The 21,856-nt window shown below is 45.6% G+C and overlaps 3 protein-coding genes across 3 annotated transcripts in view; all 3 read left to right on the top strand.

The window, feature by feature from the left end:
- ulk1b (unc-51 like autophagy activating kinase 1) overlaps positions 1-13,200 on the top strand; it is a 38,692-nt gene extending 25,492 nt beyond the window's left edge. The window contains 10 exon segments of the mRNA XM_061262067.1: positions 2,234-2,457; positions 3,368-3,564; positions 3,980-4,095; positions 4,871-5,005; positions 5,546-5,727; positions 6,151-6,344; positions 7,355-7,473; positions 7,812-7,969; positions 9,177-9,312; positions 10,170-13,200. Coding sequence (XP_061118051.1) covers positions 2,234-2,457; positions 3,368-3,564; positions 3,980-4,095; positions 4,871-5,005; positions 5,546-5,727; positions 6,151-6,344; positions 7,355-7,473; positions 7,812-7,969; positions 9,177-9,312; positions 10,170-10,225 — 1,517 coding nt within the window. The 3' untranslated portion in view covers positions 10,226-13,200.
- Positions 13,201-15,081: 1,881 nt separating this feature from the next.
- On the top strand, positions 15,082-18,643 carry pus1 (pseudouridine synthase 1). The gene is made up of 5 exons (XM_061263134.1): positions 15,082-15,444; positions 15,749-16,014; positions 16,131-16,265; positions 16,498-16,600; positions 16,683-18,643. Exons 1-5 carry the CDS (start codon positions 15,375-15,377, stop codon positions 17,474-17,476), a joined length of 1,368 nt encoding a protein of 455 aa, XP_061119118.1. The 5' UTR covers positions 15,082-15,374; the 3' UTR covers positions 17,477-18,643.
- A 2,190-nt stretch (positions 18,644-20,833) lies between these two features.
- The window catches only part of noc4l (nucleolar complex associated 4 homolog), a 9,543-nt gene continuing 8,520 nt past the window's right edge, over positions 20,834-21,856 (top strand). Inside the window, exons 1-2 of the mRNA XM_061263334.1 lie at positions 20,834-21,049; positions 21,172-21,292. Coding sequence (XP_061119318.1) covers positions 20,897-21,049; positions 21,172-21,292 — 274 coding nt within the window. The 5' untranslated portion in view covers positions 20,834-20,896. The remainder of the gene's footprint in view (positions 21,050-21,171; positions 21,293-21,856) is intronic.

Raw genomic sequence — 21,856 nt, 5'->3', positions numbered from 1 at the left:
GCTTGGGGTGGTGGGGTGGTCTTTTCAAGAATTGGGATTTGGATTGAGAGTTAGCCAGCTGACATTAAAATAGATGAGATACGATTGGATCAAATTCTGCGTTTCTGTCTGCCCTGGATCAAATACGTAATTGTTTTGGATTCAAATGCTTTTTTTGTGCTCGATTGATTTTGCCTGGTGCAATTCCCCCAACCAAGAAGACCAGAAGGTGGTGTTTGTACTTTTTTAGAGTATTTCATAGGTTCCAATAGTAGAGAGTAGAAAAGTATTTGAGTCTGTTACAACCGCTCGTTTTAGTCAGGAAAGTGAGACGCGCGACAAAAGGCTTATTTATTTAAAGTAAACTTGAATTTGCTGGAAGACAGAGGGGAAATGAGAAAATAGAGCAGGGGGGGGGCGTGAAAAGTCCGACACAATTACGAATTTCACCCAGGTCTGGTTTCCTCAAAATACAAAATACTGACTAATTCTGATTCATGTCATCCCCCGCAGGTCCGCTGCAGTGTCAGCACTTATTCAGTGTGTTCTCCCCAGCTCCCCCTGTCTGCCTCCTGGGGGAATGCAGCCGTGCTGAAAATACAGCTCAAGCTAGGTTTTGAAAGTTCAGTTCAGACCAGCTCCCAGCTCGACATGGTTTAGCTGGTTGACCAGTTCAGACCAGCTCCCAGCTCGACATGGTTTAGCTGGTTGACCAGTTCTCAGACCAGCTCAAGCTATTTTTGAAACTGAATGAATGGGGGTCAGACAAGCTATCAGCACTAGCTGGTTGACCAGCTCATACTCAGCTAGACCAGCTTTATGACCAGTTTGGCCATGCTGGTTGACCAGCTCATACTCAGCTAGACCAGCTTTATGACCAGTTTGGCCATGCTGGTTGACCAGCGCATACCCAGCTAAACCAGCTTGACCAGCTCAGTCTTCAAGCTGACGTAGCTGGATCTTACAGCAGGGAGATTAACTGCTGAGTCCTCTCTCTCAGTGTTGGCTGGATCCCGGCCAGTATCTGATGTTCCTGTGTACTTAGTGGCTGTCTCCACAGCCCTCCCAGTCTGTTCCCCAGCGATAGTCATCCAGAATCCATTTTCCCGAAATAACAGAAATGTACACTTTTATTACTGTATGTGTACTGAACAAGAGTGTTTGCAGTATTTCAGTGTACACTGAATGTGTAGTTACTCAAAAATGCCTGTCTGCTTTGTTCAATATTTTTTCGATGTTTAATGTTTCGTTCTGTGCGAAGGAGACTCCACAGGGAAATTCAAATTTCACAACGGTGTTGAATAAATTTGTTTGTTTTATTTGGCAAGTACATGCTTTGCTCTACATAACCACTGACAGTGTGTGATGTAATGTCACTGCAATGGGTGAATCATGCTTTTGTCTCCCGAGGGCATCGTTCATCCCCGAATAATAACCATTCGTCCTCTTGAGTAGGAGCCACATTACTCTTTACGAATATTCATGGGGATGTGTACTCCAGGACAGAACACCCATTTCCACCAAATAATATCATCAGTGTGACCAATTCCGGAATATTCATGAGATTAATTAAATTGGAACGTTTGTGCTTAATTTGTAACGAAGACAGAATTTTCAGTGTTGAGATTATCCAGCCAACAGCCTGGTTAGTCTAGTGCAGGGGTGGCTGAACTTATTCAAAATGACCAGTAAGGGTGCACGTTTATTTTTCATCCCTGCACTAAGACACCTGATTCTGCTTACTGAGGTCTTGATTGAAGATGATGATTTGTTAATGAGTTGAATTGGTACAGGGAAAAGGGCAGGACAGCATGACAACAAATAAACAATAAGGTGCTGTGGTGATGTTGCTCTGTAATTGTCCTGTAGTACAGGCCATTTCCAACATGGCTAGGATACAAAAGGAGGACTGCACACATTTTCTTTTTGTTGCTATTTTACCATGTCCATTTTGTGTTGGTTTGTTGTGTTATGTCATGGTCCTGTTTGGAATTCCTTAGAATATAATGGTAAAAACATTTTTACGGTTGTTTGCCGTAGCCATCAACGGAGATCTTTGCCGTCCTAACGTCCTAATCGTATTTTATCCTTGTGTTCTCATCCACTATAATGACATCCGGTGTGCCGGCTACCGTCTACCGTGATGCATGTGAATGCCGCAGTATGAATATTCATGATTTAGGCAGGCCAATGACACTCCTGCTGTAGTGGATCTTGTTCTGGTGGTCACGCCTCCTGTCTCTCCCTGCTCCAGCCCTGCCGGTCCGGGAAGCGCAGCAGTCCCCTTCCAAGCAGGGCCTGGGCTCACGGCTACACAGCGCCCCCTGCCTCCTGGAGGCCAGCAGCAACTGCCGACACAAAATCCGCAAGCAGCATTCGGACCCCCTGGGGCAGGCCAGACCCCTGCACCCCTCCCCCCGGCTGAATGAGCTCATGCACAGGAGCCCGCTCCCCACTATTCTGGGGTCCCCCTCCAAGGTGTGCCCCTGAACCGGTCACATGGTCTCATTCACCAATCAGCAGCTAGACCGAGTGTCCTTCCGCTGGTCTGAGATCAGTCCTCTCTCAGTGTGTCAGATGGGATTTTTACACTGAGGCTGTGTCAAGAGTTCATGCTTTTCTCATGTTCATGCAGGTTTCTCACCAATATGCCTAGGGAGTTCATGTCGTTTATCAGGCCTCATCAAATCACGGTCCTCAAGGGCTGAGAAACCATTCCACCACATTGCATTGCATTTCATCACATTATAGGCATTTGGCAGACACTCTTATCCAGAGCAACGTACAACAACGTGCACCAGAGACTAGTGCACTGGGAGACCCTAGGGGGAAGTACAGTTCCACCGGTTTTCCACCCTCCTTTTACCTGGGAGTCTGATGTGAAGGCAGTCTGGCCGTCTCAGTAGCACTGACTGTTCAGTTAATTACCTGAGAGAAAGGAAATCCATCAGGGATTTGATGATCCCTGCCGTAAAGGGTTGAAGTATACGTTCCAACTGGCTGAACTGCATTTGTGTTTGCTGAAGGGTAAATTCGCCCAAAAATGGAATTAAAAACTCAACAGGAATGTCTCTGTCCAAATATAACAGGATAGTTACTCATGGACATGAACGGAGCTCAAACAATTTACATTTAACTGTCAATGCAAGCACACTCAAGTTTCCACTGAAGATACACAGTTTGGCAAGTTACAGATCAAAACAGTGCAACACTTCCCCTAAGTATACACAATGTGCTTCAGCAGAAACTACTGTGTGCTTGCGTGGACAGTTAACTCCATTTTTTGAGCTCTTTTCATGTCCTTGAATAAAATTAAATCTTGGAAATTATTCTGGATGATTAGATCACTTTTAACCTTTAACCTGTAACCTGCATATGTTCTCTGCAGATTATGCCTCCCTTCGAATTCCCGAAACCCCCCAGTTCCTCGAACCTGGTCACTTTGCTGGTGCACCAGGGTCTGGTTCTGGCTCCGGCCTACGACAGGGCAGCCCCAGACCTCAGTGAGCCTGCGCTGCCCCCTGGTGTTCAGGCTGGCCCCTGTTTCGGCAGGCCTGGAGAGGAGCTCAAAGGGGTGTATGGCAGGTACAACTCTGGGAAAGGAGATTTAATGGTCAGCGCTGCATTCACAGGCTGAACTTGCACAGTGTGTTATTTTGTTAGTTTCTTATTAGTTTGCTGTTTGTTAGTTTGTTTTTTGTTTATTTTGTTGTTTGTTAGTTTGTTGTTAGTTATTTTATTTGTTTGTTAGTTCGCTTGTTAGTTTGCTGTTTGTTATTTTGCTGTTTGTTATTTTGTTAGTTTGTTTTTAGTTTGTTGTTTTGTTAGTTTGTTTTTAGTTTGTTTGTTTGCTTGTTCGTTTGCCGTTTGTTATTTTGTTAGTTTGTTGTTTGTTAGTTTGTTATAAGCCAAGTTCATGAGGTGCTTCACGTATAAAAGGCCTACCTGGCTGTGGCTCTGCAGTAGGAAATGGGGAGCTGAAAGGCTGTGTTCTCCCCAGGTCTCTGAGCGCCGGCCGTCTCTCAGACCTCCTCCTGAAGGCAGCTTTTGGGCCTCCGCTGGTGGAGACGGACGGGAGCGAGAGCTTCCCGCCCGAGAAGCCCCTGGATTTCACAGGTAGGGTCCCGTGTTTCCCCTAAAATTATCTACAGTGCCCTCCATAATGCTTGGGACAAAGATCCATTATGTCTTGATTTGCCTCGGATTTGCCACAATTTGGAATGACGTAATTAACACGTGGTTGAAGTGCACATTCTCAGATTTTATTGACGGGTATCGTTTTACATTTACATATGGAAATTACAGCACTCTTTATGCTTAGTCCCCTCATTTCTGGGCACCATAATGTTTGGGACACAGCAATGTTGTGTACATTAAAGTAGTCATGTTTAGTATTTTGTTGCATGAAAATTCTGAACATATATAGCTTTTAAAATTAAATGTAATCCTTTGCCGGGACTTTTATCAATTACCGTGGGTTTGACAGTATTTGATGCCGCTGGCCATAATCAAACAATTTCATTTTGAACTCTTTACAATAAGGTTACAAGAATTGGCATAAACTGATGTAGTTGTTACTCAACCAACTACTGAGAAGTAATTCTGTACATCATTAATTCATGTTAACAACTACATTTGTTAATGCCATTTCATATTTGAAAGTGAATGTATTTGTCATTGAAAATACAAAGTTAATAAAAAGTTAATTTCATGCTTAATTAATGGATTTGTTCATCAATTAATTAACATTAGTTAATGCCAATTCCTGTATCCTTATCATAATGTTTGACCGAACCTTCAATGGAAGAAGAAATATGAAAACGTTTATGGGTCAGTGCTGTCGGCATGTTCATCAGACCTCAGAAGTAATCAGCGTTTTGTGTCTCCACAGCGCCCCCCGGTGGTGGAGGCAGTGAGGGCGGGGCGGTGGCTGGGGGTGGCAGTCCCACCCGTGCGGTTTTCACCGTCGGATCTCCGCCTCACGGAAGCACCCCGCCGCTGACTGCGCACGGCAGAATGTTCTCTGGTGAGAGACCAGGGGGTGGTATAAAGTAGGCTGAATGCTGATTGAATTGGACTCTGATTTTGGATTTGTGTTGCATTTAGTGCAATTGACATGCTTAGTGTTATGAATACTGATGTTAATTTTTGTATTAATCATGTGAATAGAATTGTGGTTTGTGTTGTGTATAGATTTGTGATTAGTGCTCAGATGTATGACATTGGCATTGTGATTTGTGTTGTGTTTAGTGTTATTGACGTGGTTAGTGTTATGAATAGTGCTGCAATTAGATTTGTGATTATCTGTGATTGCTGTGTTAATCATGTTAATAGCATTGAGGTTTGTGTTGAGTTTAGAACTGCGATTAGTGTTGTGTTTAGTGTTAGTAGTGATTTCTTTATGTTATGAACAAATGTTATGAATACCAATGTATTTCTATTTTTTATTAGTCTTGTGGTATGGTGTTGTGTGTAGAATTGTGATGACTTTTGTAATGTATGACATAAGACATAATTGGTATGGTGATTTGTGTCGTGATTAGTTCCCGTTCTCAATGTCCTGCAGTAGGCTCCTCTGGCTCCCTCACTTCGGCCGGGTCCCTCAGCAGCCGTCAGACGGGCATGTGCGTGGACGGCTATGAGGGTCCTTCCAGCCCGCGCCGCGGCTTCACTGACCCCGCCGCGGCCAGCCTGGAGGGAGCGGTCACCTTCGAGGCCCCCGAGTTTCCAGAGGAAACACTGATGGAGGTGAGCGGACCACAGACCCCCAGACACTCAGCTCCTGCATGTTCCACAGCCACAGACTCTCAGTAGTAACCAGATACTCAGCTCCTGTGTTCCTTCCATCTGCTCTGATTCCTCCCTACAGGAGGCATCTGGTTGGTAACTGGACTTTGCTGGGCTACATTACAGCTTATGTATATTCATGTTGAGGTGGGCCCCATAGAGCGTGATAGAGCGTGTCCTTTCTTGGGCACACCCATCTTCATTCATAATGATAACACTCTGGTGTGTCACAGCATCTACAGAGTAACCAGACATGCAGCAGGTATTTTTACTAATTAGTTTTGTTAAACACAAGGAGCTCCTTATCTCGGTAGCCTGTAGTCCACATAGTAGTAGTAACCCCTGACCCCTGACCCCTGACCGCGTGCCCCTTCCTGACCGCAGCAGGAGCAGTCGGAGGTGCTGTGCAGTCTGCGCTTCACCCTGGCCTTCGCGCGCTGCGTGGCGGAGATCGCGGGCGGTAAGAGCGGGGCGCCGGAGCCCGGGCACCCCCCCGCCCCCCGGCCCCCGCCCCCCGCCCCCCGGCCCCCGCACAGCCTGGTGGCCGACCAGATCAGCCTCCTGAGCCGAGACTGGAGGTGAGGGAGCCACACCTCACCGAGCACTGTGTCCCCCTCACACACACACTCACACACTCACACACATACTCACACATACACACTCACACACACACACACACTCACACACACACACATACACACTCACACATACACACTCACACACATACTCACACACACACACACACACACTCACACACACACACACATACACACACACACACACATACATACACACTCACACACACACACATCACAATTTTCACCTAAAAGACTTAACAAAGTGAATTGCAGGCAATTCTTCAGGTTGTGTTCTGTTCGCAGTACAAGGTTGCATAAAGGATAAATCTGCACAGACATCAGAAAGTATTTTTTCACTGTGTAATAGCTTGCCAGTAGTGGAGACAGGAACTCTGGGAATTTTCAAGAGCAGCTTGATAAAGTGCTGATACTACTATTATGTGTGTGTGTCTGTGTGTGTGTGTGTGTGTGTGTGTGTGTGTGTATGTATGTATGTGTGTGTGTGTGTGTGTGTGTGTGTGTGTGTGTGTGTGTGTGTGTGTGTGTGTGAGAGTGTATGTGTGTGTGCGTGTGCATTTTGTGTGTCTGTGTGTGTGTGTATGTGTGGATATGTATGTGTGTGTGTGTGTGTATGTGTGTGTGTGTATTGTGTGTGTGTGTGTGTGTGTGTGTGTGTGTATGTGTGTGTGTATGTATGTGTATGTGTGTGTGTGTATGTGTGTGTATGTATGTGTGTGTGTGTGTGTGTGTGTGAGAGTGTATGTGTGTGTGCGTGTGCATTTTGTGTGTCTGTGTGTGTGTGTATGTGTGGATATGTATGTGTGTGTGTGTGTGTGTGTATGTGTGTGTGTGTATTGTGTGTGTGTGTATTGTGTGTGTGTATGTGTGTGTATGTGTGTGTGTTGTGTGTGTGTGTGTATGTGTGTGTGTGTGTGTGTGTGTGTGTATGTATGTGTGTGTGTGTGTGTGTATGTGTGTGTGTGTGTGTGTGTGTGTGTTGTGTTACTCAGCTATGCAGAGCAGCTGGTGTTGTACATGAAGACAGCGGAGCTGCTGTCGTCCGCGCTGCACACAGCCATGAAGCGCATCAGACAGGGTCTGCTCTACCCCTCCTCCACCGTCAAACAGGGTGCGTACCTTCCCGTCACTCACAGCCTGACTTCCTGTTCACGCCACACCGCACCTGCACACTCTCCAGCTGTGTCCTGTCCATGACTGATCCATCAGAGTAATGTGACTGTAACCCCTCCCCCTGCCCCACCCACAGTGGTTAAGTGGTCATATGACCTGTATAAGTGTCTGTCACCCCGCTCACAGCGGTTAAGTGGTCATATGACCTGTATAAGTGTCTGTCACCCCGCTCACAGTGGTTAAGTGGTCATATGACCTGTATAAGTGTCTGTCACCCCGCTCACAGTGGTTAAGTGGTCATATGACCTGTATAAGTGTCTGTCACCCCGCCCACAGTGGTCAGGAGGCTGAATGACCTGTACAAGTCCTGCGTGAGGTCGTGCCGTTGCCTTGGCGACCAGCTGCAGCCCTTTTTCCAGCACAAGCAGCAGCTGATGGACAGAGTGGACAGCTTCACCGCCGAGAAGCTGATCTTCAGCCACACCGTGCAGATGGTCAGGGCCTGCACCGCGTCCCTACTCTCTCTCTCTTCATTTCCTCTTCTTGCTTCCATGTACCTCCTCTGCTCTCCTTCTCTCCATCCATCCTCCTCTCTGTCTCCTTTCTCAGGCCAAGGCTTACCGAAATTAAAGATGTCAGGGGTCAGTGCAGGTTCATTAGCTTTTAGTCATGTGATTGATTGTATTTGGTCTGGCTCAGGGGTGCAGAGCTCCGGTCCCAGGGGGCCGGTCTGTGTACTGGTTTTTATTCCAACCAATTGCCTTGTTTTTAATTTGCTGGCAGCTCTATCAATTACTCTGGTTCAAGCCTGTACTTGAGCACAGAAGAATCATTAGTCCACATTTGCAGCTGTAGCTGATACTCATAGACATTTCAGATAAGATATGAATCAGTCAATTCAATCATTAAGGCCAGAAGTTGGCAAAAAAATTCTGAAACAGATCAGCCCTTGTTGCGCACCCCTGGTCTGGCTATATGAAGATGTTAGTATTAGGGGTTAGCAGTTAGTGTTCGGTTAGGGGTTACAGTTAGGGGTTAGCAGTTAGGATTGGGGTTAAGGTTAGTGGTTAGAGTTAGAATTAGGGTTAAGGTTAGCGGTTAATGTTATGGTTAAGGATTAGTGGTTAGGGTTAACAGTTAATGTTAGGGTTAGGAGTTATGGTCATGGGGTATGGTTATGGGTTGTGGTCTGAGTTAGGGTTGATGTTTAGGGGTTATGGTTATGGGTTATGGGTTATAGGTTATGGTTTGCAGTCTGATAATGTAGTGTTAGAGTTAAGGGTTATGGTTATGGTCATGGTTATGGTGTGCGATCTGGGTTAGTTAGGATTAATGGTTTGGGGTTAGCGCTCTGTCCCCAGGGTTAGGAGTTATGGTTATGGTTATGGTTATGGTTAGTGGTCTGAGTGAGGGTCAGTGTTTCCCGCTCCTGTCTGTCTCCAGGGTTAGGAGTTATGGTTATGGTTATGGTTATGGTTATGGTTAGCGGTCTGAGTGAGGGTCAGTGTTTCACACTCCTGTCTGTCTCCAGGGTTAGGAGTTATGGTTATGGTTATGGTTATGGTTAGCGGTCTGAGTGAGGGTCAGTGTTTCACGCTCCTGTCTGTCTCCAGGGTTAGGAGTTATGGTTATGGTTATGGTTATGGTTAGCGGTCTGAGTCTGAGTGAGGGTCAGTGTTTCACGCTCCTGTCTGTCCCCAGGTGCAGTCGGCAGCACTGGATGAGATGTTCCACCAGGGCGGCGCCTCGGCGCAGCAGTACCGCAAGGCCCTGCTTCTGATGGACGGCCTGTCGCTGCTCATCACGGACCAGGCCGACGCCCTCAGCATCACAAAGTGTGAGTCACGAAGTCACACCCCTGCCTGGAGGGGGGTGGGGGGAGGAGTCTCTACTCACTGTCCACCTCCAGTCTCCACCCCCATTCATCCTCCAATCCCCACCCTTGCTCCTCCAAATCCCACTTTTGTTATCCAGGCTCCACCCTCCACTCTCCATGCCTTCTCCTTCAGTCTCCAACAGCATCGTTCTCCAGTCCCTGCCCCTTTCCGCTAGTCTCCGCCCCCCTCCTGCTCCTTATTCTGCCCTCTCCAGCCTCTAGCGTCGTGGCTCATGACTGGCACCTGGAAGGATGGTGGTTGAAGCTCTGGGGTAGCCATCATTAGATCTGTGCAGCTCTTGGGCCGTTGAGCAAGGCCCTTAACCCCATATTACTCCCTGGGCAGCCACCTCATAGTGGCTGCCCACGGCTCCTAAGTAACTAGGATGGGTAAATGGTTGGCATTTATATAGCGCCTTTACCCAAAGCGCTGTACAATTGATGCTTCTCATTCACCCATTCATACACACCCTCACACACCAACGGCAATTGGCTGCCATGCAAGGTACCAACCAGCTCGTCGGGAGCATTTAGGGGTTAGGTGTCTTGCTCAGGGACACTTCGACACAGCCCGGGCGGGGGATCGAACCGGCAACCCTCCGACTGCCAGACGACTGCTCTTACTGCCTGAGCCATGTCGCCCCCAAATGCAGAGGACAAATTACCAATAAAGTAATCAATAAACATCAATAAAGTATTTATCTTCTTGTGCGGTATCTTCATCTCTTCCTAGCTATTATTATTGGAATGTGTTTTGGAGCTGGTTCTGCATGCTGCTGACCGTCTGACTCTCTCTGACTCATGTCTGCCCCCTGCAGGTAAGCAGTGTATTGAGCGCCGTCTCTCCGCTCTGCAGTCAGGACCTTGGCCCTGAAGCCTGCGCCTTGCATTCTGGGATCACAGCCACCTTGTCATGGAGGACCCAACCCCCCCACCCCCCACCATTCGTTGCTGAAGATGTTGGAATTCTGGGAACCCTCTTTACCCCCCCCCCCCCCCCCTTCTACTGGAAGCCATGTTGGTAGGCTCCATTATGCAGCTATGCAGTACTGTGACAGGTGGGGCACACAGGAGGCCACTTTGTCTGTGCTGAGGATGATGTTACTGCTTATGTCATCAGCTCCATAGTGACCTCAAAAACAGAGCTTGCCGTCATTTGTCACCACAAAAACATTTGCAAACCTGTCAGTCGTGACACCGAAGTGTGTGTTAAAGGGTGAAACTGTGTGTGTGTGTGTGTGTGTGTGTGTGTGTTACTCCCTGAACACAAGTGAGCGTCTGTGTCTAGTACACTGAGTTAATGTAGGAGAATGAGCGTATTGCTGGAGTTGTTTTCAGTCATGGTTAGAGGGACTGTTCTGTACCTCCGTAGTCAGACCCTGGTGTTGTGCCTGAAGGAGCCTCATGTGTGAAGAGGCCCCACTGTGGTTAGCAACACTGCTCAACCTTCCCAACACTCACTGCCCCGATTTTCACAGCCTACAGTGCGCTGTTATCATGGAGCAGACAGAGTAATTATGCGTCAGAATCAAAGAGCCATGCCTCACACTTGGGAGAGACGTGGCAGATAACCAAGACACACCAATTAAGCCCTGGCTATAAAACACCCCAAATTTGTTTTGGTTTCTAGAGAAACCAAGAAGCCCTCATCGCATGTTCTGCTGCAATGATTATATCAGTCGTTTACAAGGTTTTTGCAGTTCTACCTGTAAGGTCAACTTCCCTGGTGCAAAATCCAGCTATGACCAGCTTGAAACTATCAGCTACAGTACCAGCTGTTTCAAAAGATACCTTGAGCTGGTCAAACCATGTTGAGTATGGAGCTGGTCTGAACTGGTCAACCAGCTACCAGCTGTTTCAGAATCTAGCTTGAGCTGTTCTTTTCAGTCGGGTTCACAATTCAGACCAGTCGGAGAAAGAGGGCATTTATCTGGGTTTCCTCGTTCCCGAGTTCAGTAGGCTCGAAAAGAGGAGTGCTTCTGACCTTCTGAGTGCTTCTGAGTGAAGCAGGTCAGCCACTAATCACAAACCTGCTGATGCCAGAGCTCGACGCTGACCTGGCAAACTGGCTCCACGACAATCCTGTTTGTCTTTTGGTTCACAACGACCGCGTACCCCAAGGTTCATCAAATTTCTTTCCTTGAGGGCCAAGAACTGGGGGGGGCAGGTTTACAATCCAATCCCTCACCCTTTGGTGTTTTTCTTCTACACTGTAAAAACCAAAAAATACAACTCCAAAAAGTAAATTGCAACAAGTATTTTAGTCTTATATTTTGAGCTAAATAAGACAAGAAAAATAATATTGCCAATGAGGTGAGACAGTTTGACTAATTTCAAGATTTGCCAATGAGGAAAGAAGATTTCACTTGTCAAGAAAACAGTAACTTAAAACAAGGTATTCGTTTCTACTTGAGAGGAAAAAAATAAGATTCAAAGTCTCCTTACAAGCCCAGTGTATGTTCCCATTAAATGCAGGAACCAAAAATAAATAAAGGAAGAAAGCTTTCCGGCCCATTCCGATTCTCTCCGAGGGACACAGGAAGTGCTGTCGGCTCTTCATTTTGGCTCAGGCTATGGTGTTTTCTCCCAAAAAAGCGACCTCCTTCATCCTTCTCTGACCTCTATGCATGTTACAGACTGTGTCAGCTGGACCTGGAGCCCGTTCGGACCGAATGCTCACAGGATGGAACATTCTGCCTGCATCCGGCTGTTGTGTGTTTATTGCACTGTCGTCAGACCTGTTGGTGAGCGTTGGTGCAACAGAGGACCAGTGCACCCAGACACAATGATATATTGTTACATTATTACATTACATTCGAGGCATTTAGCAGACGCTCTTACCCAGAGAGACGTACAACGAAGTGCAGATCGAACACCGGGACAAGTGCGATGAGGACCCTCGTTCCCACGTGTTCCCTTTTCGGTGTGTGTGGAGATTTCATAGATAGAAGTGTTACGAGTAATTCTCACTAGTTTTAGTGTGGCTGCTGTTCAGTGTGTTTTGTTGTTTTTTTGGCTGGTTCCCCATGTGGTCTGTGCTTTTCTGCATTTTAACTTACAAAAAAAGTGTTGAAGCTATACAAAAGAAGAGAAAAATGTGCCTTTGAGATTACAAAAAAATAAGAAATGAAATGTAACAACAGTACTGCAAACAGTACTGTGGTTCACGTCAATTTCTGCTGTTTATTTTCATGTTCACCATTTTGCTATGAAACAGCCAAAATGGGATTGAAAATGATTCTGTTTTTGTTTGGCTTCATGTGTGGCTGAATGCACGGTTGTGCGGATGTGATTGGGCGGTAATGGTCATGTGGAAGAATGGCTTGGGGAGGGGAGGGGACTGTGGTGGTATGGAGAAAGGAGAGAGGAGGATTGAGGATGAGAGCTTGGAACTTCAACAGGGATGAACATCTCATCCCTCTCATGAGTGCGTAAGTGCAATAAGGACTTCTACACAAAAACACATTTTACTGTTGACCAGAACCAATATAAATGTACATAATACTTGAAAGAGTTTGCCACTTTCTCTCTCTGTCCATATCTCTACATGAAACGTGCTCTCATTCTAGACAGAGAGAACAAGAAAGTGTCATGCATATTTTATATTTATGTTCCTGTATCGCTTGTAAATACGGATTGTAAATTGATATTTATTTCATTCATGGAATGCATGAAGAAGCTTGTCCCTTTTCTCACTGCTGTTGCTATGCAGTTTTGTTGCTAAGCAGTTGTAATATATGACTAATTGTGTATAAACACTAAAACTCACTTTATGTTACTTTCCAAAGTATGTAATGTAGCATTATTTGCTTTGAAAGCTGCAAAACAAATAAAGGTCAGCGAGTTGAATTTAAAGTGTCCCTTTTCCTTATACTTTGTATGTAGCCCATAATGTGTTTTTTTTTTGCATTTTCCTCACTGCTGTGAAATACCTTTCACACACATTAGGGACAATTCTACACTGCACTAGAGCTAGCCCCACTGCTACAGAATATCTGTCACCACTGCTACAGGAGAGCTAGCCCCACCGCTACAGGAGAATTAGCCCCACCGCTACACGAGAGCTAGCCCCACTGCTACAGGAGAATTAGCCCCACCGCTACAGGAGAGCTAGCCCCACCGCTACAGGAGAGCTAGCCCCACTGCTACAGGAGAGCTAGCCCCACCGCTAGCTACAGGAGAATTAGCCCCACCGCTACAGGAGAGCTAGCCCCAACGCTGCAGGAGAGCTACCCCCAACAAGCCACCTGTCCCAGGCCCTGACAGTAATTGACATCTTCAAGTGCCTGACTGGCAAAACGTTGGGGTCAAATAATGTAGATCCCATCCTTCCCCTGGTGGGTCCTGCCCAGGTAAGCAGCCAGCCCATATTTTTAAATTGAAGGAGTGTCTCCCAGGACACTTTATATTAGAAATAAATGAACAGGCCACACCACACACTGGTCCTCGTTATGTAGAAGCTTGCTTTCCCTTTTCCTTAATTTTGCACTTCTGGATAACAGATTGGAAATGTATTGTGGTTCTCTCAGGAGTTGTCGTTTAGTTTCTATGAAGTATAAAGTTTAATAACTGTCATGGGGTAGTACCTGTCCTAGAGGCAATTAGGTGTCCAGTCAGACCAGCTCCATACTCAACATGGTTGGACCAGCTCAAGGAGCTGATAGCTGGAATTTCAAGCTGGTCATAGCTGGATTTTACACCAGGGTTAATTAAGCCCCAGGCACTGAACAAGTGGGAACAATTCAACTGTATGTCTACATTTTTCAACATTAATTGCCAATAAGCATTTATAAAACAAAAATTATGCATTTTATGGTACACCTAGCACTGCTTCACCTGGAGTGCTGGTCAACTTTCAGCTGGGCCCCAGTCAGGTCCATTTTCTGCAATCATGCAGCAACGCTGCACTCCAGGGTCAATAAAATGGGGGTAAGACTCACTGATATACTCAATAAAGTGGTCTGTACATGTATATCTCTATACCAGCTTGTTAATCCGAATGTCGAATGAGCCTCAACATGGAGAAAGAAATGTGATCTTAATAACTTTGACCCTGGAATGATGGTTGGTTCCAGACAGGGTGGTTTGAGTATCTCAGAAACGGCAATCCTGGAATTCATGTAATCCTGGGATTCTCACAAGCAATAGTATTTAATTTAGAGAGAATGATACAAAAAGCAAAAAAACTTCCAGTGAGTGGCAGTTCTGTGGATGAAAACGGCCCGCTGATGAGAGAGGTCAGAGAAGACGGGCTAGGCTGGTTGAAGCTGACAGGAAGGCGACAGTAACTGAAATAACCGCACATTTACAACAGTGGTATGCAGAAGAGCATCTCTGAACACACAACACATTAAACCTTGAAGTAGATAGGCTACAGTAGCAGAAGACCAACAAGTAAAAAATACCCAATAAAGTGGTCACTGAGCGTAGGGCTATATCCATGCAGTGCTTAACTGTCTAGTTTTCTGTTAGATTAATCGGTCATACCAACTTCTGCTCGTATTTTTTTAATTAGTGCAATTATAAAGCCAATTTGATCACGACATCTACATGCATTGGCGGTGAAAAGCTTTTAATGTGGGCCAGTGTAGTTACTTCAGTTTGATTATTATCACAGGCAATGTGTGTTTTATTATAATTCATAACAGATCGAATTAGCGGTCATTTCATCGCGATAGTTTCGTAAGAGGTTGGAGGTCAATGCGGGAATTGTGCACGTGCGTTCCTGGAGTTGCCGGAAGCGAATTACACAGGCGAAACCATACGGTTGTGTGGACGTATCTGTTAACTATCTGTATTCAGATAACACCAAGCTGGCTATATTTGTGTTTGGGATCCGCAGGTTTTCGCAGAATTTGCCTCTGTGTGCTTGCCGGCGGTGTGTCTCCTAGAGAAGGAATTAATAGGCTGCTCCTTATTATCTAGGCAGTGCATTTTCCCTGCAAGTACATCTGTCGGGTAGCCAGTCTGTCGGCGCAGGCATCACACTGTTCAGCTGACAAGGCTGAAGATTTGACGTTAACATGATTAAATTACGACCGCTTTTGAGTACTTTGTCAAGCGTACGAATGCCGCTTGTCGCCAATAACAAACGTAAGTCCCAAGTATCTACACTACTAAAGTAATCAACTTCATGTTTGCAACATTGGATGTTAACATAGCTAATATTTTCTAACTGAGCTATGATCAAAGTGATTTGTTACCTGGTGTGTAACTTTACCTTGCTACCCTATCTCCAAAATGGCAAGCTATCTCTGTAACGTTGGCAAGGTCCATTGGTAAGTTAGAACTAACGTTAGTCTGTGTGCTCGTAATGTTCGCTCTTGCCACATGCCATATGCCATGTACAGTTAAACAGTTGTTCAGCTAGCTACCTTTGTTGAACTACTCTATCCAGGTTGGTCTGACAAGTGTAAGCACCTACGGTGTTTTCAAACGGCCGGTAAGATGAATCCAGAGCAGCATCCGAACGATCGGCCGTCGGGGGCGAACGAGCTGCTGAAAAGGGGCGCTGAAAGCGAAGGTAACGCGGAGGACGCTGCGATACACGCAGAAAAGAAACAGAAGGTTTGCGAGGATCAGCCCCGCAACGAGAAGAAATTCAGTCAAAGAAAAGTTGTCCTTCTCCTGGCGTACTCGGGCAAAGGGTATTATGGCATGCAGGTGTGTGTTACTAAATTGTTTTCGAGATATATTTTCTAATAGAAGTATTGCGACATTATTTGATATGGAGTTGTTATTTCGTCTTGATTATGGTCTTAGACTTTTGTTTCCTGTAGAGAACTGGCTGTTCCCAGTTTACAGCGATCGAAGACGAACTGGTTCCGGCCCTTGTGAAGTCGGGATGTATTCCAGAGAATCATGGTCAGGACATGAAGAGCATGTCATTTCAGAGATGTGCAAGGACAGACAAGGTATCTTGAGTTTTCCCTGAACTTCATCTCGTTATTATCACGTGTATTACTGGGGTGACAAAAAGTCTGTTTGATGTGAATTGTTCCAAAACCTCAGTGTTCTTTAACGGTGTTTAAAGTGTTCTTTTAATGTCAAGTGAATTATCTGTTTTAACTATTTAATGTTGTACTTTGTATAGCCTACACTATAACTCTAACTATAACAATGACATTATTGTATTGCTTTTGCTAGGGAGTGTCAGCGGCAGGGCAAGTGGTGTCTCTGAAGCTGTGGCTGATTGATGATGCCGTGGACAAGATTAACGCTCAACTACCAGAACAGATTAGAGTGTTAGGTGAGAGGTGAGACGTGCCCGCCTGGCTTTTATATGCCTGCAGGTGTTTGTGTGACACATGTCTTTGCCTCCCCGGCTCCAGGCCTGAGACGAGTGACCGCTAGCTTTGACTCTAGGAAGTGCTGTGACGCCCGGACGTACTCCTACCTGCTCCCAACCATCGCCTTCGCGCCCAAAGATCTGGTCCACAACGACACCAGCTACCGTCTGGGGAGCGAGGGCCTCCAGAGGGTCAACCAGCTGTTCTCCCACTTCAAGGGCTCCCACAACTTCTACAACTTCACCTCCCAGAAGGCCTGGCAGGATGACAGCGCCCGCCGCTACATCATGGACATGGCCTGCGACGAGCCCTTCGTGCACGACGACGCCGAGTTCTCCGTCGTCAAGGTGACGGGCCAGAGCTTCATGATGCACCAGATCCGCAAGATGGTGGGGCTGGTGATCACAGTGGCCAAGGGCTACGCCGGCGAAGAGGTGATGGAGAGGTGCTGGGGCGAGAAGAGGGTGGACATCCCCAAGGCTCCAGGGCTGGGGCTGGTGCTGGAGCGCGTGCACTTCCCTAACTACAACCGCCGCTTCGGCGGGGATGGCCTGCACGAGCCGCTGGACTGGAGCCGGGAGGAGGGCGCCATTGCCGCCTTCAAGGAGCGCCACATCTACCCCGCCATCCTGCGGACAGAGCGGGAGGAGAGGGCCATGGAGGCTTGGATGAGCATGCTGCCCAATCACGACTTCCAGTCCACCATTTCCAAGGCAGAGCACGGGAAAGACGTACTGCAAAATGGCTGCCATGCATCAGCAGGGTGGGCACTACACATTGATGGAGGCGAGTTTCTCCCTCATCACTGTAAAGCGTCTACAAAAAGCGATTTATAAATGCATCTAATTACGTATAGTATTATCTATCTATCTACCTGTCTGTCTGGCAGCCTGGCACTGCTTTGGAATAGTACTTCAAATCATATCAGATGGAATCTCTCTGGTCTGCAACAGTTGCCAAAACAAAATGGCCCAACTCAAAGTACAGTAATTTGCACATTTTGTTCTTTGGGGAAAAATGCAGTATTTATACAGAAATACAGTGAATTTCTTTATTAGCCGTACTAGCTGGTTGTTAAGAGTTCTCACCATGAAGTAGTGTGTGTGTGTGTGTGTGTGTTTGTGTTTGTTTATATATAGCTGCTATATTGACTTGTTTTTTTTCCCCCCCTGAAGGATGAAGATAAAAATGACCATTCTTGTGAAACGACAAACCAGCTGATTCTCTGAAGTTTTGAGGAGAAACCACCTTAGCAGGTTTCTTCCCTTGAAATGAATTCAGACCTGAGGGGTGTCTGGTGTGAACTTCATACTGTTGAGAAAATCCCTCAGAAATTGAACAATGAACTTCTTGGATAAGCAGCCATGATTTTTTTTTTTATCAGAACTGTACTATAATAAGCTGTTTTGCTAATATAAGCATCTTGACCTGTTTTAATTTGTACTTCAACATTGTACATTTAGTAGAGAAGGACATGACCTTACCAATGAAGATGGCTGGAAAACCATTTGAAAAACACGCTAAACATTGTGTGGCTTTCAATCTCACCATTTATTTAGTTTTCATTTTCATTTATCGTTTGTCTTGGTGAATTCCACTGGGATAAAATCTGTTGAAGGCCTTGGACATTTTTCTGTGAGATTTTAAAGTAATGTGGCTTTGATAAATCTGAGGTTTGTACGGTCTTCCATTTTAATTGGCTGTATAAAAGAACATGCCTACTTTTTTTTCTCATTTCTGAACAGCTGTGTTCTCAGGCACTTGAAAATGTATTTTTAATTATTGTGTATTTACATACATTCTGTTGGGATTCAAGGTGAATTAAAAAAAAAAGAAAAAAAGAAAATTCATGTTGGAGACCAAGATTTACCCTGTGATCCCATTGCATGCACATAAAACAAAATGTAAAACAACCCAAATTACCTCTATTTGACTGTACAAAGTTCAAGTGGATGACATTATTTGTGTCTTTTTTCCAATAAATTGTGAGAAGGTAGTGCTTACTATTGCTTAATGCTTCATTTTGACATTTTTTCTATGTTAGTAGCTCATCAGCATCTATAAAATTCATAGTGCGTGGTAAGATGCTGTCAGCTTTAGCCTGAAAACCTGCAGTTCTATTTTTGTTACTTCATTTGTTTGTACATTATTGTTCCTACAATATTTAATGCATTTATTTATTGAATAAAGACTGGTGTTTTATAAGGTGTTTCCTTCAAGAAGTCCCTGCTCAAGGATATAATAAATCTGACAATTGGTATATTTGATCAGCATTAAAAACAAAAAACTCTATGCCCGTTTGGGTATACAAATAATGGTATCTGGTATTCGGATACCATTATTCAGAAATGTGCAAATTATATAGCAACACGTGAATTCTCCTAACCTGCGCAAGAACAGACATTCCTACATTTGGGATAAATGTGCCATGTACATTTAATATCGTGGAATATTGTCACTGCATTTTAATTGGGCCCAATTTAAATAAACTGGGATCCTAGTTAGGTCATCAGTCTGGGCTTTAGCCACTACAGGTCATCCATATACGCTTTAACAAATTCGAAAACATGTATCTGGTACGGTATCGACACCTCGGCCCCTTGCCACATGAGTTCCCCAGGGCTCAGTCCTAGGCCCGCTAGCCCACTAGTACACTCGTTCCCTTGGCCCTGTGATCACTGCACATGGGCTATCCTACCACTGCTATGCGGACGATACCCAACTCTTCATCTCGTTCCCACCATCTGATACACAGGCTTCAGCCCGTATCTCTGCTTGCCTGAGTGACATCCAGAGCTGGATGGACAACCACCATCTAAAGCTCAACTCAGGTAAGACTGAAATTATATTCATCCCTGCTAATACCTCTCCCCATCTCTCCATTTCCCTCAGGGATACCACACACTATCGGGGATACGCCATCACCCAGTGCAAGGAACCTCGGCATGGTGATGGACAGCAGACTGTCCCTCTCCGAGAACATTGCGGCGGTGCAGGTTCTTCCTGTACAACATATGGAGAATCCGCCCCTTTCTCACCCCCTACTCGACCCAGCTCCTGGTCCAAGCGATGGTTCTGTCTCGCCTGGACTACTGCAATTCCCTCTTGGCTGGCCTCCCAGCGTCCGTCATCAGACCCCTCCAACTTATCCAGAATGCAGCAGCTCGTCTGGCCTTCAACCTTCCCAAATACTCACACGTCACCCCCCTGCTTACTTCCCTCCACTGGCTGCCTGTCATGGCTCGCATCAAATTCAAAACATTGGTGCTAGCCTTCGAAAGAGTTAAGGAGTCTTCCCCAGCTTACCTACAAAAAATCATCAGACCCTACACCCCTGCCAGACCTCTTCGTTCAGCCTCCACAGGCCGCTTGGCACCTCCCCCTCTCCGAACCTCCACCTCACGCTCACGACTACTGTCTGTTCTGGCTCCACGGTGGTGGAATGAACTCCCCGTTGAGGTCAGAACTGTAGAATCTCTCCCCACCTTCAAGCGTAAACTGAAGACGCACCTCTTCAAGCAGCACCTCTCCCCTTCCCTACCTCCCTGTGAACCTTAATTGTTGTCTTTCTGTGATTTACTTTGTATCGGTATTTTTAGTTGGCTAGGTAAGCAGTGTTTGGATAGTTAAGTTTGGTCACTTTTGCTTTGTTGTTTGTTTGTTTGTTTATTTGTTTGTTTCAAAAATAAATAATAAATAATAATTCAAATAGGCCCTGGTCCTTATCTTTGTTGTACAGGTAGCAGTTGAAATTGTACTTCCCTCTAGGGTCTTTCAGCGCACTTATCCCTGGTTATGGGTATGCACTTTGTTGTACGTCGCTCTGGATAAGAGCGTCTGCCAAATGCCATTAATGTAATGTGGTAATGTAATCTGAAATACATTTAAAGTGGCAAATGGGTTTGTTTCCTGCAAAACGACTTCAGTTAGACCAGGGGTCGGCAACCCTGGTCCTGGAGAGCCGCAGGGTGTGCTGGCTTTCGTCTCCACCTTAAAATAAGCAACCGATTCAGACCCAAGAAACCAGGTGAGGTGAGTTAACTGTGCAATCAACGGCTTTCATTGATCAATTAATGCCAAGTAACAACGAAAGCCAGCACACCCTGCGGCTCTCCAGGACCAGGGTTGCCGACCCCTGAGTTAGACCAAAACATCACGATGGTCACGGTCAGTACTCACGCCAACCGTAAGGTGGCGATATTATTACCACTCGCTTGTGAAGCGCATGCTGCATCAACATTGATTGCATTGGAAAAATGGCGACGTCCACAAGTAACAGCGTGAATATGGATGATCCAGAAGGAAGAGCCAATAAATCGTCGAAAAAGGACATAAATGATAAAGTTAACCTTGTAATCAATAATAGGAAACATGCGAATTATGTTTTTGATATTCTAGAATATTTACAGGTGAGTAGGTTGTTTTTTTTCCGGTATTTCCTAGCTTGTTTAACTTACACATCGTTTGTTATAACGTTCGCCACATTAAATGAGACAGTCGTTGATCTTTTCCCCATCGTTTTTGGGCTCAGGGCGACAAAGAGAAGAATGTTGCTTGTGCGGTCAATGCTTGCAACAAGCTGTTCTGCTCGATGCTGAAGAGGGGCGATCTGTTCGTCGGCCAGTTGCCCAGCGAAGAGGATATGCTCTCCGGTAAAGACTCTTCCTTGTGCCCAAAACAACCTGATGGCGAACGGTTATTATTGAGCACAATAGGACGTGAAGCTGTACGTGTTCTCTGTAAAGTTGCCAGTTACTTTGAGTAATCATACTTGCAACAGTATATGCCGTGATCGATAGATATGCGCAGCACCATGCCCAACATTAATAGTAATAAGCAAACAACCTTAAACGTTATAAGTTTAAATAGAAAAAAAAAAAAAACATAATTCTGTTGCACGTCACCTGCTAAGCTAAGAATATTGTTTGGCTGGTTGCAGACAGCACTTTGCCTGATACGATCACAATAGATAAATGTTCGTGTGCCTACGTTACATTTTTTATTGTGCTTTAATCTATAAGTGAGCTAGCATTGGTGAATAATTCAGCAGGTGATTGGTGAAACTGAAAATGTACACACACTTGAATTGCCCACCCTAGTCTAGAGAGTGGGTTTGAGAGTAATGCGTCTCACTTATTCTGCTGAAAAGACGGTGATTGGGATTGGTATTGTACCAATGTTTGTAAAATGTGCTTTATGAACACATTCTGATTTGT

This window comes from Conger conger, chromosome 12, assembly GCF_963514075.1.
Source record: "Conger conger chromosome 12, fConCon1.1, whole genome shotgun sequence".
Taxonomy (NCBI): domain Eukaryota; kingdom Metazoa; phylum Chordata; class Actinopteri; order Anguilliformes; family Congridae; genus Conger; species Conger conger.
Note: the sequence above shows the minus strand (reverse complement) of the source record. Positions and strands in the feature narration are given on the sequence as shown.

What these genes read in the sequence shown, in the direction of transcription:
- pus1 (XM_061263134.1), top strand. Translation starts at nt 15,375, where the DNA reads ATGATTAAATTACGACCGCTTTTGAGTACTTTGTCAAGCGTACGAATG. An exon ending in AAGGGTATTATGGCATGCAG is followed by an intron (nt 16,015 to 16,130) that starts GTGTGTGTTACT and finishes TGTTTCCTGTAG; the next exon opens with AGAACTGGCTGTTCCCAGTT. An exon ending in GATGTGCAAGGACAGACAAG is followed by an intron (nt 16,266 to 16,497) that starts GTATCTTGAGTT and finishes TGCTTTTGCTAG; the next exon opens with GGAGTGTCAGCGGCAGGGCA.